We start from the raw sequence: 13,883 nt of genomic DNA on the forward strand, positions 1-13,883 counted from the left end.
AGTGTACCTGAGAATGCCTAGGTACGCAAGGACGTACTGGGGTATGCCTAGGTACGCCAGGGTGTACTGGAGTATGCCTAGGTACGCCAGGACGTACTGGTGTATGCCTAGGTACGCCCGGACGTACTGGAGAATGCCTAGGTAGGCCAGGACGTACTAGTGTATGCTTAGATACGTCAGGGCTTAATTGAGAATGCCTAGGTACGTCAGGACGTACTGGAGTATGCCTAGGTACGCCAGGAATTTCTGGAGTATGCCTAGGTACGCAAGGAGGTACTGGAGTATGCTAAGGTACTCCCGCGGTAGGTGCAAACAGAACACGCTCTCGACCAATTTAAATTTGAAATTAGTAGTATGCATAAAAATCAAAAAAAGTTTATCTCTACTGTTGTGTGCTAAAGAAGAACTCGGGAAACTACAATACAAAAATGACCAGTTGCCTGTTAATAATCAAACATTGAGTTATTTTTTATAGAATCACGCTCGAGTCCTGGGTAGAAACCAGTATTTGGATTTAGTTTAGTTTAGTTTTGGAAAACCTCCGCCAAATCATGTCGACAAATTGCATTTTTTTTCGCGACTGGTCAATTTATTCAAAATAATACCTGGAGCGGATTACTGGCCGTAATGTGCGTGATATAACCTTGGTCGAGCCGCCTCACAATTGTCTGCAGCGGGTCGGTGATCGTGAAACTCGGGTACCCCCTCATGGTGACCTTGGTGGAGCGCCAGCCGCTCACAATTTTCAAGATGTCCCCATACCCGGTGGTTCCCAGATTTTTAACCGCAAACTCCGTACCCCAATGTGAGCTGGGTACAAGCTGCTCCACGGTGTGTGCCACCACGTCGCCGTTAGTGACGTTACGTGAGCCCGAAAACACCGCAACGGGCTTCATGCTGTAGATATGAGTGCCCGACAGGTCGTAGGTACTCTCGAGCTGAATGACCTCGAACTTTTTCATATTGATTTGGGTTAATTGTTTAGTACGATAGAACGTGTTCTCTCGACAAAGAACAATATTTTCAACATGGTCTGGAACTTTTAAGTAGATGGCTGTGTCGTCCTCATTTGCCGCAACAGCTATCTGACAGTAGCCACCGGTGTCACAAAATGTAGCCGCCACGAATTCGTGGCCATCGTTGGGCTGGTTGGGACCCTGCATCTTCTCCAGCGGAACTCCCAGAAAACCTTCTGTGTAGCCATTGACGGTGATGTAAACTTGCAACTGAAACGGCCCATCTTCTGAGCTTACTCGTAGCGTTGTATTTCTGGACTGGGAGTTGTTCAGTGCAAGACTGTCATTTTCGAATGTCTTCCTTACACTGCTTCCGGCTGCGATGTCTTTAAAGCCAGGAACTTCGTAGATTTCTTCTGTGTTTCCATCACCAATACCTGTAAAATGCGTATCTGATATGCTACGTACAAGGTATGTAGCTGTCGTCCGTAGACTAAATATTTGAATATTAAATACATTTGCTGTATGAAGGTCGCTAACATACGACATTTGGCATTAAAATATAGGTATAAACGACATATGCCACATTCCACGTTTATGTTTCGAGCAACATTCACAGGATTCGCAACAACCGTCGCAACATTCGCGACATTCACGAATTTCACAACATTCGATTTCTATGCTCTGAGCAACATTGTCCACAACGAACTTGTTCATATCGCGAATGTTGTTAATATTGGAAATCAGTGAATGCAGTGAATGTTGTGAATGTCGTGAATGTTGTGTTTGTCGTGAATGTTGTGAATGTTGTGAATGTCGTGAATGTTGTTAATGTTGTGAATGTTGTGAATGTCGTGCATTTCGTGAATGTTGTGAATGTCGTTAATGTTGTGAATGTCGCGCATTTCGTGAATGTCGTTAATGTTGGTGATGTCCAGCATTTCGTGAATATCGTTAATAAAGTGAATGTTGTGAATTTTGTGAATGTTGTGAATGTCGTGAATGTTGTGAATTTCGTGAATGTCGTAAATAAAGTGAATGTTGTGCATTTCATGAATGTTGTGAATGTTGTGAATGTCGTTAATGTTGTGAATGTTGTGAATGTCGTGAATGTTGTGGATGTTTTGAATGTTGTGAATGTTGAGAATGTCGTGAATGTTGTGCATGTTGTGAATATTGTGACTGTTGTGAAGTTGTGTATGTCGTGAATGTTGTGAATGTCGTAAATAAAGTGAATGTTGCAAATGTCGTTAATGTTGTGAATGTCGTGAATTTTGTGACTGTCGTGAATGTTGTGATTGTCGTGAATCTTGTGATTGTCGTGAATCTTGTGACTGTCGTGAATGTTGTGATTATCGTGAATCTTGTAAATGTCGTAAATAAAATGAATGTTGTGATCGTATCGAATGCATTGAATGTCGTGAATGTTGTGTTCTTCGCAAATGATGTGTTGGTCTTGAATGTTGTGACTGTCGTGAATGTTTTGAATTTTGTGAATGTGTTGTGATTGTCTTGAATATTGTGAATGTCGTAAATAAAGTGAATGTTGTGATCGTATCGAATGCATTAAATGTCGTGAATGTTGTGTTCTTCGCCAATGCTGTGTTTGTCCTGGATGTTGTGTTGTCATGAATGTTGTGAATATCGCGAATGCAGATAAAGTTGAGTTTGTTGTGAATGTTTGAATGTCTTGAATGTTGTGATTGTCGTGAATGTCGTGAATCTTGTGAATGTCGTGAATGTTGTGAATGTCGCAAATGTCGTGATTGTTGTGAATGTCATGAATGTCGCGAATGCACTTAATGTTGTGAATGTTGTGAATGTCGTGAATGTCGCGAATGCAGTTAAAGTTGTGAATGTCATGAATGTCGCAAATGCAGTTAAAGTTGTGAATGTTGTGAATGTCGTAAATGTCATGAATGTCGCGAATGCAGTTGAAGTTGTGAATGTTGTAAATATCGCGAATGCAGTTGAAGTTGTGAATGTTGTAAATATCGCGAATGCAGTTAAAGTTGTGAATGCTGTAAACGTCGCGAATGCAGTTTAAGTTGTGAATGTTGTAAATCTCGAGAATGCATTTAAAGTTGTGTTTGTCGCGAATGTGTGTTTGTCATGAATGCAGTGAATGTTTTGTATGTTTCGAAGTTTGTGACGAAAGTCATGAATGTTGTGTATGTTGTTGAGTTTGTGGTGAATGTCATGAATGTTGTGTATGTTGCGAAGTTACTGGCGAATGTCATGAATGTTGTATATGTTGCGGAGTTTGTGGCAATTGCTGTGGATTTTGTGTGTGTTGCGAAGTTTGTGGTGAATGTTGTGGATGTTGTGTGTGTTGCGGAGTTTGTGGTGAATGTTGTGGATAGTGTGTGTGTTGCGGAGTTTGTGGTGAATGTTGTGTGTGTTGCGGAGTTTTTGTCGAATGTTGTAGATGTTGTTTGTGGCGAATGTTGTGGATGTTGTGAGTATTGCGGAGTTTTTGGCGAATGGTGTGGTTGTTGTGTGTGTTGCGGAGTTTGTGGCGAATGTTATGTGTGTTACGGAGTTTGTGGCGAATGGTGTGGATGTTGAGTGTGTTGCGGATTTTGTGGCAAATATTGTGGATGTTGCGGAGTTTGTGGCGAATGCTGTGAGTGTTGTGTGTGTTGCGAAGTTTGTGGCAAATGATGTGGGTGTTGTGTGTGTTGCGGAGTTTGTGGCGAATGTTATGTGTGTTGCGGAGTTTGTGGCGAATGGTGTGGATGTTGAGTGTGTTGCGGATTTTGTGGCAAATATTGTGGATGTTGCGGAGTTTGTGGCGAATGCTTTGGGTGTTGTGTGTGTTGCGAAGTTTGTGGCAAATGATGTGGGTGTTGTGTGTGTTTCGGAGTCTGTGGCGAATGGTGTGCGTGTTGCGGAGTTTGTGGCGAATGGTGTGGGTGTTGTGTGGGTTGCGAAGTTTATGGCGAATGTTGTGTGTGTTGCGGAGTTTGTGGCGAATGTTTTTGGTTTTGTGTGTCTTGCGGAGTTTGTGGCGAATTGTGTGGTTGTTTTGTTTATTGCGGAGTTTGTGGCGAATGTTGTAGGTTTTGTGTGTGTTGTGGAGTTTGTGGCGAATGTTGTGGGTGTTGTGTGTGCTGCGGAAATTGTGGCGAATGTTGTGTGTGTTGCGAATGTTGTGAATGTCGTAAATAAAGTGAATGTTGTGCATTTCGTGAATGTTGTGAATGTTATGATTGTTGTGAATGTTGTGAATGTCGTGAATGTTGTGAATGTCGTTAATGTCGTGAATGTCGTGAATGTTGTGAATGTCGTAAATAAGGTGAATGCTGTGAATGTCGTGAATGTTGTGAATGTCGTTTATGTTGTGAATGTCGTTAAAAATATGAATGTTGTGAATGTCGTGAATGTTGTGAATGTCGTGAATGTTGTGAATGTCGTGAATGTTGGGAATGTTGGGAATGTCGTGACTGTTGTGCATGTTGTGACTGTCGTGAATGTTGTGAATGTCGCGAATGTTGTGTTTGTGTTAATATTGGGAATGTTGTGAATGTTGTAAATGTCGCGAATGCAGTTAAAGTTGTGAATGTTGTGATTGTCGTGAATGTTGTGAATGTGGCGAATGTTTTGTTTGTCGTGAAAACTGTGAATGTTGTGAATGTCGTGAATGTCATAAATGTCGCGAATGCATTTGTTGCGGAGCTTGTGTCTAATGTTGTGGGTGTTGTGGAGTTTCTGGCGAATTTTGTGGGTGTTCTGTGTGTTGCGGAATTTGTGCCGAATGTTGTGGATGTTGTGTGTGTGCTGCGGAGTTTGTAGCGAATGTTGTGTGTGTTGCGGAGTTTGTGGCGAATGTTGTGTGTGTTGCGGAGTTTGTGGCGAATGTTGTGGGTATTGTGTGTGTTGCGGAGTTTGTGGCGAATGTTGTGGGTGTTTTGTGTGTTGCGAAGTTTGTGGCGAATGTTGTGGGTTGTGTGTGTTGCGAAGTTTGTGGCGAATGTTGTGGTTGTTGTGTGTGTTGCGGAGTTTGTGGCGAATGTTGTGGGTGGTGTGTGTGTTGCGAAGTTTGTGGCGAATGTTGTGGATGTTGTGTGTGTTGCGGAGTTTGTGGCGAATGTTGTGGGTTTTGTGTGTGTTGCGAAGTTTGTGGCGAATGTTTAGGGTGTTTTGTGTGTTGCGAAGTTTGTGGCGAGTGTTGTGGGTTGTGTGTGTTTCGAAGTTTGTGGCGAATGTTGTGGTTGTTGTGTGTGTTGCAGAGTTTGTGGCGAATGTTGTTGGTGTTGTGTTTTGCAGAGTTTGTGGCGAATGTTGTGTGTGGTGTGTGTGTTGCGGAGTTTGTGGCGTATGTTGTGTGTGTTGCGGAGTTTGTGGCGAATGTTGTGGATGTTGTGTGTGTTGCGGAGTTTGTGGCGAATATTGTAGGTGTTGTGTGTGTTGCGGAGTTTGTGGCGAATATTGTGGGTGTTGTGTGTGCTGCGAAGTTTGTGGCGAATGTTGTGGGTGTTCTGTGTATTGCGGAGTTTTTGGCGAATGTTGTGGGTGTTGTGAAGTTTGTTATGAATGTTAAGGGTGTTCTGTATGTTGCGGAGTTTGTGTCGAATGTTGTGGGTGGTGTGTGTGTTGCAATAATCGTGAATGCTTTGAATGTTGTAAATGTTGCTAAGTTTGTGGCGAATGTCTTGAATGTTTACTTTAGAATGTCGCCAATGTTGTCAATGTTTAAAATGTCGCTAATGACTTAAATTTCGAAACTGTTGATAATATCTGATTTTTGCAAATTTTATTAATGTCGTGAATGTTTTAATGTCGTAAATGTTTTGAATTTTTATGAATGTAGTGAATGTTGAAAGTGTTGTGATTTTTAAAAATGTTGCAAATGTTGATAATATGTTGTGAATATTGAGAGTGTCGCGAATGTTGTCAATTTTGCTCAGAGCATAACATCGATTATCACAAATGTTAGGGATGTCACGAATTTAAGGAAAATTGCAAATGTAAGAATGTTGCGAATGTTAAGAATATCTCGAATGTCACGAATGTTAAGAATATCTTGAATGTCACGAATATTAAGAATATCTCGAATGTAACGAATGTTAAGAATATCTCGAATGTCACGAATGTTAAGAATATCTCGAATGTCACCAATGTTAGGAATGTCACGAATGTTAAGAATATCTCGAATGTCACGAATGTTGATAATATTTCGAATGATGTTAATGTTGCTCAAAGCAGAAAAGTCGAATGTCATAAACGTTGTGGATGTCGCGAATCCGCGGATGGTGAAACTGTCGTTACTGTCGAATGTTGTGTGCCAACTTGACCCGGTCAATTAAATACTAGTAGTCTTTGCATTGAACATTGGTCAGTTAGAACAATTGATTAATAGTCGAACTATGGCAGGCTTTAGATCGCCATTGCTGTATTTATCAATGATTAAATATATAGAAGTTTGAAAACTGCTGACCATGGACGCTGACGTCTATATTGGATTCCCCGGTATTGGTGACTGCCAGAGTGTAAGAGACATCATTTGTGTCTACGGCGTCATTATTGCGTCCAAGGAATGGCACAAGGTATGTCATGTTCTCAGGGCCTGTAAAAGATCTTTTTAGGATAAATATAGTTTTGGATTTGTAATTTTTATATAACCTGACGTCAATTAATACTGCTCCGCATTCAAATAAAGTTGATAGCCCATACTGACTACCGAATAAAACTTAAACAATCTTATATAATAGACGATAACGTACAGCTCTTTAAACTTACAAGCACCTGTTCATAATTGATTGTGTTTAATCACATTCTGCTCTTTAACTTACAAGCACATGATCATAATTGACTGTGTTTAAACACATTCTGCTCTTTAACTTACAAGATCATGTTCATAACTGACTGTGTTTAATCACATTCTGCTCTTTAACTTACAAGCACATGTTCATAATTGATTGTGTTTAATCACATTCTGCTCTTTAACTTACAAGCACATGTTCATAATTGACTGTGTTTAGTACCTGCATACCTGATATATGCGTACATGTTGCCTTCGAACATTCAGCCTTCACACTTGGTGCATACGTAACTGTTGTTACATGTATGCTGTGTGTGTGTACCTTGTTACTGCATAATTTGTACACGCGAACATGGCGCGTTAGTAACTGGTGCCTGCGTACATAATGCCTGTGTAAATGGATCCTCCATAAATTGGGTCTACGAACTTTGGGCAGGCTTACCGGGCGCGTGAGTAACTGGTGCCCCATGTACTTGGTACCTTCATTCATTGTGTCTACACACTTGGGGCAGGCTTACCTGGCGCGTGAGTTACTGATGTCCTGTGTACTTGGTACCTTCATTCATTGTGCCTACACACTTGGGGCAGGCTTACCTGGCGCGTGAGTTACTGATGTCCTGTGTACTTGGTACCTACATTCATTGTGTCTACACACTTGGGGCAGGCTTACCTGGCGCGTGAGTTACTGATGTCCTGTGTACTTGGTACCTACATTCATTGTGCCTACACACTTGGGGCAGGCTTACCTGGCGCGTGAGTAACTGGTGCCCTATGTACTTGGTACCTACATTCATTGTGCCTACACACTTGGGGCAGGCTTACCTGGCGCGTGAGTAACTGGTGCCCTATGTACCTGGTACCTTCATTTATTGCGACTACGAACTTGGGGTAGGCGTACCTAGCGCGTGAGTTACTGATGCCCTATGTACCTGTTAGCTGCATTCATTGCGACGACGTACTGGGTACATGCGTGTACTGTACACATGACACGCGAGTAACTGGTTGCCTGTGTACCTAGTACCTTCATCCATTGGGCCTACGCACTTGGGGCAGGCGAACCTGACGCGTGAGTTACTGGTGCCCTGTGTATCTGTTACTTTCATTTATTGCAACGACGTACTGGGTGCCTGCATACATTGTGCGTGAGTGACTGGTGCCCTGTGTGCCTGGTACCTTCATCCATTGGGTCTACGTACTTTGGGCAGGCGTACCTGACGCGTGAGTAACTGGTGCCCTGTGTACCTGGTACCGTCATTCATTGCGACGAAGCACTTGGTGCAGGCGTACCTGGCGCGTGAAAAACTTGTGCCCTGTGTACCTGGTACCTCCATGCATTGTGCCTACGTATTGGGTGCTGGCGTACATGGCGCGTGAGCAACTGGTGCCCTGTGTACCTGGTACTGTCTTTCATTCAGAAGACGTACTGGGTGCAGGCGTACGTGGCAGTGAGTAACTGATGCATAACCGCATGTTGCAGGTGTGCCTGGTACCTTTATTGATTGCGTCTACGTACTGAGTGTAGGCGTACATGGCGCGTGAGCAACTGGTGCCCTGTGTACCTGGTACTGTCTTTCATTCAGAAGACGTACTGGGTGCAGGCGTACGTGGCAGTGAGTAACTGATGCATAACCGCATGTTGCAGGTGTGCCTGGTACCTTCATTCATTGCGTCTACGTACTGGGTGTAGGCGTACATGACGCGTGAGTAACTGGTGCATAACCACATGTTGCAAGTGTGCATGGTACCTTCATTCATTGCGACTAAGTACTGTGTGTAGGCGTACATAGCGCTTGTGTAACTGGTGCATAACCGCATGTTGCAGGTGTACCTGGTACCTTCATTCATTGCGATCACGTACTAAGTTAGGCGTACATGGCGCATGAGTAACTGGTGCCCTGTGTACCTGTTACCTTCATTCATTGTGACTACGTACTGGGTCCAGGTGTATATGGCGCATGAGTTACTGGCGTCCTGTGTACCTGGTACCTTCATTCATTGGGCCTAGGCTCGTGGGGCAGGCGTACCTGGCGCGTGAGTATCTGGTGCCCTGTGTACCTAGTACCTTTATCCATTGCGACTACGTACTGGGTGCTGGCGTACATGGCGCGTGAGTAACCGGTGCCCTGTGTACCCGGTACTGTCATTCATTGCGACGACGTACTTGGTACAGGCGTACCTGACGCGTGAGAAACTGGTTCCCTGTGCACCTGGTACCTTCATGCTTTGTGCCTACGTACTGATTGCAGGCGTACATGGCGCGTGAGTAACTGGTGCCCTTTGTACCTGGTACTTTCATCGATTACGACTACGTACTGGGTGCTGGCGTACCTGGCGCATGAGTAACTGGTGCCCTTTGTACCTGGTACATTCATTCATTGCGACTACGCACTTGGGGCAGGCGTACATGGTGCGTGAGCAACTGGTGCCCTGTGTAACTGGTACATTCATTCATTCATTCCGACTACGTAATGGGTGCTTGCGTACATGGTGCCCTGTGTACCAGTTACCTTTATTCAATGCGACTACGTACTGGGTGCTGGCGTACATGGCGCATGAGTAACTGGTGCCCTGTGTACCCGTTACATTCATTCATTGCTACTACGTACTGGGTGCTTGCGTACATGGCACGTGAGAAACTGGTGCCCTGTGTACCTGTTACCTTCATGCTTTGTGCCTACGTACTGATTGCAGGCGTACATGGCGCATGAGTAACTGGTGCCCTTTGTACCTGGTACATTCATTCATTGCGACTACGCACTTGGGGCAGGCGTACATGGTGCGTGAGCAACTGGTGCCCTGTGTAACTGGTACATTCATTCATTCATTCCGACTACGTAATGGGTGCTTGCGTACATGGTGCCCTGTGTACCAGTTACCTTCATTCATTGCGACTACGTACTGGGTGCTTGCGTACATGGCATGCTTACGGACTGGGTGCAGGATATTCTGGTGCATGAGTTACTGGTGCCCTGTGTACCTGTTACCTTCATTCATTGCGACTACGTACTGGGTGCTTGCGTACATGGCATGCTTACGGACTGGGTGCAGGATATTTTGGTGCATGAGTTACTGGTGCCCTGTGTACTTGGTACATGCATCCAATGCGCTGACGCACCTAGGGCAGGCATACATGACGCGTGAATAACTTGTGCATACATGCATGCCCCTTAAATGCGAACCTGAACTTGTGTATTTGGTACCTACGTACCTGATTTCTGTGTATTTGTTGCCTAAATATCTAACCTCTGCGTATTTGTTGCCTGCATACCTTATTCCTGTGTATTTGCTGCCTGCGTGATTCCTGTGTTTTTGCTGCCTGCGTACCTGATTGCTGTGTATTTGCTGCCTGTGTACCTGATTCCTGTGTATTTGTTGCCAACATATCTAACCTCTGTGTATTTGCTGCCTGCGTACCTGATTCCTGTGTATTTGCTGCCTGCGTACCTGATGCCTGTGTATTTGCTGCCTGCGTACCTGATGTCTGTGTATTTGTTGCCTGTGTACCTGATTCCTGTGTATTTATTGCCTGTGTACCTTATTCATGTGTATTTGCTGTCCGCGTACCATACTCCTGAGTATTTGTTGCCTACATGTCTAACCTCTTTGTATTTGCTGCCTGCGTACCAGATTTCTGTGTATTTGTTGCCTACATATCTAATATCTGTGTATTTGTTGCCTGTTGCCGGATTCCTGTATATGTGTTGCCTACAAATCTAAACTCTGTGTATTTGCTGCCTGCGTACCTTATTACTGTGTATTTGATGACTGCGTATCTGATCTTCTTTGTGTTTGTGTTGAGTGCGTACCTGAACTTGTGTATTTGGCACTACGTACCTCATTCCTGTGTATTTGCTACCTGCGTATCTGATCATTGTGTATATGTTGTCTGCGTACCTGATCCCTGTGTATTAAATGTTGTCAGCGTACCTGATGCCTGTGTATTAAATGTTGTCTGCGTACCTGATGCCTGTGTATTAAATGTTGTCTGCGTACCTGATCCCTGTGTATTAAATGTTGTCTGCGTACCTGATGCCTGTGTATTAAATGTTGTCTGCGTACCTGATGCCTGTGTATTAAATGTTGTCTGCGTACCTGATGCCTGTGTATTAAATGTTGTCAGCGTACCTGATCCCTGTGTATTAAATGTTGTCTGCGTACCTGATGCCTGTGTATTAAATGTTGTCTGCGTACCTGATGCCTGTGTATTAAATGTTGTCTGCGTACCTGATGCCTGTGTATTAAATGTTGTCAGCGTACCTGATCCCTGTGTATTAAATGTTGTCAGCGTACCTGATCCCTGTGTATTAAATGTTGTCTGCGTACCTGATGCCTGTGTATTAAATGTTGTCTGCGTACCTGATGCCTGTGTATTAAATGTTGTCAGCGTACCTGATGCCTGTGAATCTGCCTGCAACACAACTTCAAATATCGCTGCAGCTAATGCGAACATCTGAAAATAATTCAATAATGAATAGCAATATATTGTGCAAATGGAGTTTGTTGTAAATTGTAGTTTTGTACTTGTTCAGTGTGTGTATACCACGTGATAAATTGCGTCATAAATGCTACGTCGGAAGGCAATATTTTGCTTCGAAAGAAGACATTAAACAAAGATAACTTCACTATTTTTTCACCATTTTAAATGAAACATAGCGCAGTCTACGCCGCTTACGGAGCCACGCTTCGGTCTTTTACCAGAGTTTGATTGCGAGTTAAGTTTCTTAAAACACTTCGAAAAACCTTTGCACAATACGGCCGTCTGACGGAGCACTGTCAAAACATTATTTCGGAAACAGGTTTGTCGAAGTGTTTGATAAAACTAATCACCTTATGAAACTTCGGTAATAAAAAGAAGACGGGGCTCTTTAAACGGCATAGACGGCCCTGTGTTTTATTTAAAATGGTGCAGTATAAGAAAAGTTATCTTTGATTTAAGTCTTTATTCTAAGCAAAAAGTTGCATTCCGACGTAGCATATATGACGTAATATATCACGTGGTATACACACACTGTTGTTTGTTTCGGCAATTTTGCCTCTTGTTAGTGTACACCAATTTACAGCCGTAGTTGTAGCTAGACACTGTTCTACAATATTTGCCTCGGAACAAATTGAAGTTTTCGTAAGACAATTAAGGAAAAAGTCATGGTTACTTTGAACACGACTTAGTAAACTTGGAAATTCCGTTTTAATATTTGAAATATAGAGACGGAGTGTGCATTACAAGAATCATACATTTGAAGAAATTGTTACTAGAGTTATGTCACTTAATCTGTTTATTTATTTTCTATTTTTATATTTTCTAGACCGAAGTTTGAATTGAATCCATGGAGTAGTTTTTGAGATGCATTTACCCTAAAACCCCAAACAAACGCCATTAACGCAAACGCTTATGGCGACGTCCATCCGATACGATTATTAGAACAGCTTCACCTTCCTTTTGAACGGTCTAGCTAAGGCCTAAAAAAAAAATACATTTGGTTCGGGTTACCCGACCCTACCTACGGAATAGGCGCCGACCCTAACGTTTTTATAGTCAGTTTGAAAAAAAAATGAAAAACTAAAAAAAAAAAAAAAAAAAAAAAAAAAAATTATTTTTTTTTTTTTGCTTTTCAATATGTAGTTTAAAACCTTAATTGCTTATATAGAAGATAACTTTAACACCATTCTCCAATGATGAAAATGACATTTTTATATAAAGCCTAATATAAAAAAATATAAAAAAAGCCTACCTACCCTACCTATTTTTGAAAAGGATGTAACCCTAACCAAACAATTTTTTTTAAGGCCTAACCAGTCTTCAAATGTTTTCTTGCATACCGGACGTGTGTTTGCGGTCATGTGACCAGTGCTGGAAAAAAACGTCGTACACCCCAATGTAAGATGAGGCACGCGCAACAATGCGCCACTTCTTATTTCATTCTTTTTATTGTATGGTTTATGAAAAGTATAGTATGCCTTTTCAATAAAGCGCAATCAAATGTATAACTATGCGAGACTTTTGACTAAAATTGAATATTAATATTCGGAAAAAGCGTGATTTTAGAGGAACTTTTTGACGTCAACAGTGATTTAAAAGTACTGCTTTTTATGAAGTTAGTAAACAACAACGCACGCGCTTTTTGGTGAAATGTACATACGAACGTTTTCTACGTCATTTTTTCCACAAATTGATAATTTTGGATATTCAAGAAGAAATATCAATCATGTTTTTCCGGTCCGGATCGAAAAATCCGACCATCGGGCACGCTGCGTGGCCTGTAACTCAGCTAGTCTAAAATAATAGACGTGTTATACGGGATTCTTCCAATCCCTAACGTCTAAACGGGTCTGTGCAAAAAAACGGGGGTGTTTGAAAAATATTGAAATTGTATTAAGTGAAGTAATTTATGGTTGAAATGGACAAAACAAGCATTTAATGCATTAAAACACATTATTTACCTTTCCAATAAAACGAAAGTTGACTAACACAGACAACAATTATGAGAAGCGGAACACCTCGACCCAATCGTAATAACTCGGCCACCTCCGACAAGCTCCGAGATCATTCGGAACTCCTCGGCCATTTTTATTGAAAACAAACCTCGGATGTATGCCGGTACATCAGTTGAAATAGTTCGTATTTTTTTTAATTATATCATTAATTAAATGTAGTGTTTTAGAGTTATACATGTATTTATTGATCTAAACTTAAATTGATTCTAATTGAAGTGAATTATTGCAAACATAATTATGATTCCTAAGAGTTAGTTCATAAAGTTTAACTGCTAAATAAAATTACTACGCGATTTACTTGCAATGGACTTAAATGTACCGCTTTTTGAGTATGTAAACCGTCCAAATACATCCGAGGTTGTTTTCGATAAAAATGGCCGAGGAGTTCCGAACGGCTCCGAGATAGGGGAGAGCATAAAATCCGGCCCTATAATCTGCCCGGTTAGCTCAGTCGGTAGAGCGTTGGACTCTTAATCGGACAACCCAGGTTCGATTCCCGGGCGGACTAGGTCACTTCTGTTGTGATTGGTTATGAAATCCTTTCTACGACCATTCGCACTGTACCACTGCTCCTGGCATGTACAGAAGTTGTCACTTCCTTGCAGAAGTGAAGGCACCTAGTACTGGTTCACCGCCCAGGATAGGTGTGCGGTGGTTGAACTGTCACTCTG

The 13,883-nt window shown here is 42.4% G+C and overlaps 1 protein-coding gene across 1 annotated transcript in view; it reads right to left on the reverse strand.

The window, feature by feature from the left end:
* The window catches only part of LOC128226688 (uncharacterized), a 37,330-nt gene that overhangs the window by 20,296 nt on the left and 3,151 nt on the right, over positions 1-13,883 (reverse strand). Inside the window, exons 4-6 of the mRNA XM_052936668.1 lie at positions 11,110-11,170; positions 6,397-6,525; positions 606-1,393 (exon numbers count right to left, since the gene is read on the reverse strand). Coding sequence (XP_052792628.1) covers positions 606-1,393; positions 6,397-6,525; positions 11,110-11,170 — 978 coding nt within the window. The remainder of the gene's footprint in view (positions 1-605; positions 1,394-6,396; positions 6,526-11,109; positions 11,171-13,883) is intronic.

This window comes from Mya arenaria, chromosome 3 (genome assembly GCF_026914265.1).
Source record: "Mya arenaria isolate MELC-2E11 chromosome 3, ASM2691426v1".
NCBI lineage: Eukaryota > Metazoa > Mollusca > Bivalvia > Myida > Myidae > Mya > Mya arenaria.